The sequence below is a fragment of the Sinocyclocheilus anshuiensis genome, unplaced genomic scaffold (genome assembly GCF_001515605.1).
Source record: "Sinocyclocheilus anshuiensis isolate Anshui unplaced genomic scaffold, SAMN03320099.WGS_v1.1 scaffold373, whole genome shotgun sequence".
Taxonomy (NCBI): Eukaryota; Metazoa; Chordata; class Actinopteri; order Cypriniformes; family Cyprinidae; genus Sinocyclocheilus; species Sinocyclocheilus anshuiensis.
Window position 1 is genome coordinate 1,615,141 of NW_015537962.1, and position 3,786 is coordinate 1,618,926.

General features: G+C 36.3%; 1 protein-coding gene across 1 annotated transcript in view; it reads right to left on the bottom strand.

The window, feature by feature from the left end:
- Positions 1 to 3,786, bottom strand: part of LOC107667582 (tankyrase-1-like) — a 31,309-nt gene that overhangs the window by 11,038 nt on the left and 16,485 nt on the right. Inside the window, exons 10-12 of the mRNA XM_016459288.1 lie at positions 2,341 to 2,459; positions 2,169 to 2,260; positions 1,943 to 2,021 (exon numbers count right to left, since the gene is read on the bottom strand). Of these exons, the coding sequence (XP_016314774.1) occupies positions 1,943 to 2,021; positions 2,169 to 2,260; positions 2,341 to 2,459 (290 nt within the window). The remainder of the gene's footprint in view (positions 1 to 1,942; positions 2,022 to 2,168; positions 2,261 to 2,340; positions 2,460 to 3,786) is intronic.

The following is a 3,786-nucleotide window of genomic DNA, read 5'->3' on the forward strand; positions in this document are numbered from 1 at the left end:
ATATATATATATATATGTATATGTATATATATATATATATATATATATATGTATATATGTATGGCGATAATTCCGCATTTCTAATAATAATTCTATTGAGCCACTCAAAATTACCGCAAGGGAAATTCCCTCACCGCGACAACCCTACTGAACCCTACAGTGATGTGACACTGAAGACTGGAGTAATGATGCTGAAAATTCAGCTTTGCATCACAGGAATAAATTATATTTTAAAATATATTCAAATAGAATAAACCATTTTAGTTCATTTTAATTTGCAAAAATATTTCACAGTATTACAGTTTTTACTGTATTTTATAAAAATATATTCGGTTTAAACTTCATGTTTACTAAAAAAACAAACATTGATGAAACTCATTTTAGCATACAAACATTAAAGGAACACTCCACTATTTTTGAAAATAGGCTCATTTTCCAACTCCCCTAGAGTTAAACAGTTGAGTTTTACCGTTTTCGAATCCATTCAGCCGATCTCCGGATCTGGCGGTAGCACTTTTAGCTGTAGCTTAGCATAGATCATTGAATCTGATTTGACCGTTAGCATCTCGCTCAAAACTGACCAGAGAGTTTCTATATTTTTCCTATTTAAAACTTGACACTTCTGTAGTTACACCGACGGAAAATGAAAAGCTGCGATTTTCTAGGCTGATATGGCTAGGAACTATACTCTCATTCCGATGTAATAATCAAGGAACTTTGCTGCCGTACCATGGGTGCAGCAGGTGCAATGATATTACGCAGCGCCTGAAAATATCCCCATACCCATGGTACGGCAGCAAAGTTCCTTGATTTTCAAACCCTGAATTTCTTTATTTCCAAAGAAATCACCTGTGTCCTGTCTAAACGACTACCGTCCCATAGCACTGACTCCAATCATGATGAAGTGCTTTGAAAGCTCAACTTGAACTTGAACTTGAACTGATTATTACACCGGAATGAGAGTATTGTTCATAGCCATATCGGCCTAGAAAATCGCAGCTTTTCATTTTCCGTCAGTCTTAGTACAAAATGTAACTGCAGAAGAGTCAAGCTTTAAATAAGAAAAATACAGAAACTCTTTGGTCAGTTTTGAGCGAGATGCTAATGGTCTAATCAGATTCAATGATCTATGCTAAGCTACAGCTAAAAGTGCTACCGCCAGACCCGGAGATCGGCTGAATGGATTCGAAAACGGTAAAACTCAACTGTTTAACTCTAGGGGAGTTGGAAAATGAGCCTATTTTCAAAAATAGTGGAGTGTTCCTTTAAGCAAGAAGAGAAACAACCTATTTGTCAGCATCCCAAGAAACTGAAGTAGACACTAAAAATCACAGTATATAATAGGACTGCACAACTAATAAAAATTTAAAAATTACTATTAAAAAAAACAATAGGAAAATTATAATTGTTATATTTTACTGTAGAATCAAAATTTTAGTATTTTTAAAAAATATAATAATAATAATAATCATCATCATGATTATTATTATTTTATAGCCATATTGATATGTAATCATAAGATTTTGGCCAAACTGTACGGCCCTACAAACAAGCACAGCAAACCTGGAATTTTTTGACACACATAAAAATCACAATCGCAAGTTTTATCAGAAAAAAAAAAATGTTCATTACATTTTTTCCCCAAATCATGCAGCCCTAGTATATAATCTAGTATTTAACATAGTAATATAGTATACTATAGTATAGCACAATATATAACAATTTGAATTTATCATTGTTTTATCATTTACAAATTGATTTATTAAAAAAGAAGTCCTGGAGTCTGGCACAATATTCAATGTAGGGTCCAAGAGATAATATAACAGGCTTTAAATATAGTCGAAGATGAAAGTAGTTGCCTAAGTAGACGACACACAGCACATAAGCTCACTATCTCCTAAAACAGAGCTCATAATGAAATGCAGTGTGAGGATGCTGGTACCTTTGCTCCGTGTTTCTGAAGGACTTCAAGCACATCATTATGACCTCGTTCAGACGCTACATGGAACGGAGTCATAAAACTAGAAAGAGAAAGAATATGTGAGAATGTCTTACTTGCCATTTATTTGTAATTATTTGTGAAATTTACTAGCAATTTCGGAGTGAAAATTGTTTCAAATAAATTGTACACAGCTTTGTTTTTTTCATATCTAAAGTTGAACACTCACTCTTTGTTCTTCTCATGAATGTTGGCGCCTTTCCGCAGCAGCAGCTCTGTGACCTGTTTGCGTTTGGGATGAGGAGAGGCTACGGCGCAGTGCTGCGAACATCATAAAGAGATTTTAATAAACACACCATTAAAACCCTCAGGATTCAGAGGAGACCATGTAAAGTGCTCACCAGAGCAGAGTCGTGCGAGTGAGGGTGTTTGAAGCTGATGATCTCTTGAGCGGTTTTCTTGACTTTTGCCATGTCCGCCTCACGGGACGCCTGCAAAAGCGTGTGCCCTTTGAACTCATCTGGATGAAGGAAATCGCAAAAAGGTCAAACGATTACTAATAGGCAGCCCTGCATCTTAAAAAATTTGCAAAAAAGGCCGAAGACTACCTAATGTCATGATGCCAAGTACAAAAATATCAATAAAAACTTTCCATCACATAGTTGTTGTTTTTTTTACAAAATAATCAGTTTTTTTATTACATATATGAGCTTTAATGCACTTACCAAAATTTAATGCAATTGTAAAAACAGTCAAATTACAAAAGTTATGGTTTTAATGACAACAAAAGTATTCAAAATGTATCATTTACTAACAGTCTGCAAAGGCATTACAAAAAAATACATTTTGGTTCAAAAACTTTACAAAATAAGCTTTGCTGTTGCTGTTTGCATGTAGTAAATTAGCATTTTCTTCTCTCACTGGCCATAATTCTAACCTTGAAATTAGTGCTGGGCGGTATACCGGTTCATACCGAATACCGGTGTTTATTTTTGTTATGATATGAATTTTTAAAATACCGCACGGTATGTCGCTTAAACAACGTTCGGAATGCGACACTGTTTGAAAGGGGTCCCTTTTCACTGTTGCACTGTGGTGAGGGAACAGCTGTATGTGTTACTAAGCGTGAAAGTTCCGAAACTGAAGCTGTAGAACTAATAGAACGTGATGATGACACAGAAGAACTCATCCACAATATCCACATTGACCGCCACAAATATCCATCGCCCCCTGCCATCAGCTCCCGCGTCTCACACACACACACACGAGCACGACTTTAGCACTAGATTTAGCAACTTTCAGACCCTTTTAGCGGCTTTTTTCCATAGAATATTCATACTGACAAACCTAGCGACTTTTCTGGATAAACCTTAGCTATGGTTCAGTTGGAAGATTTCGCCAGTGCTGTCCCGCGAACGTGAGGTCTGACTTTCCCAGAGAAGTGTCACCTCTCTCGGCGTCTGTTCTGTGCAGTGAGCGGCAGAGAAGCAGCACATTCAGTTGGCCGCACCGCAGCCAATAAATGGCCACAATAAATGAGTACAACTAGTCAATAAATTAGTAAAAAACAGCTTTTCCTAGCACCTGTCGCTTACTAATTGTTTGGAATTATAAATATTAGCGTAGTTCGTCTGTTAATATCACATGCACTTTTTTGTTTGTTGTTTCTTTTAGTTTGTTACTCAGACGCAGCAGTGCGCTGCATGAGACAAAAAAATAATATAGCCAAAACAACCGCATAGTGTCTTTAGTGTAGATGCATGTTGATTTTATCAGATGATGCCTCGATTATAAATGAGAGTGACTCCTGGTTAACATGTATTAAAAGGGGTCGTGTTTAGTCACTA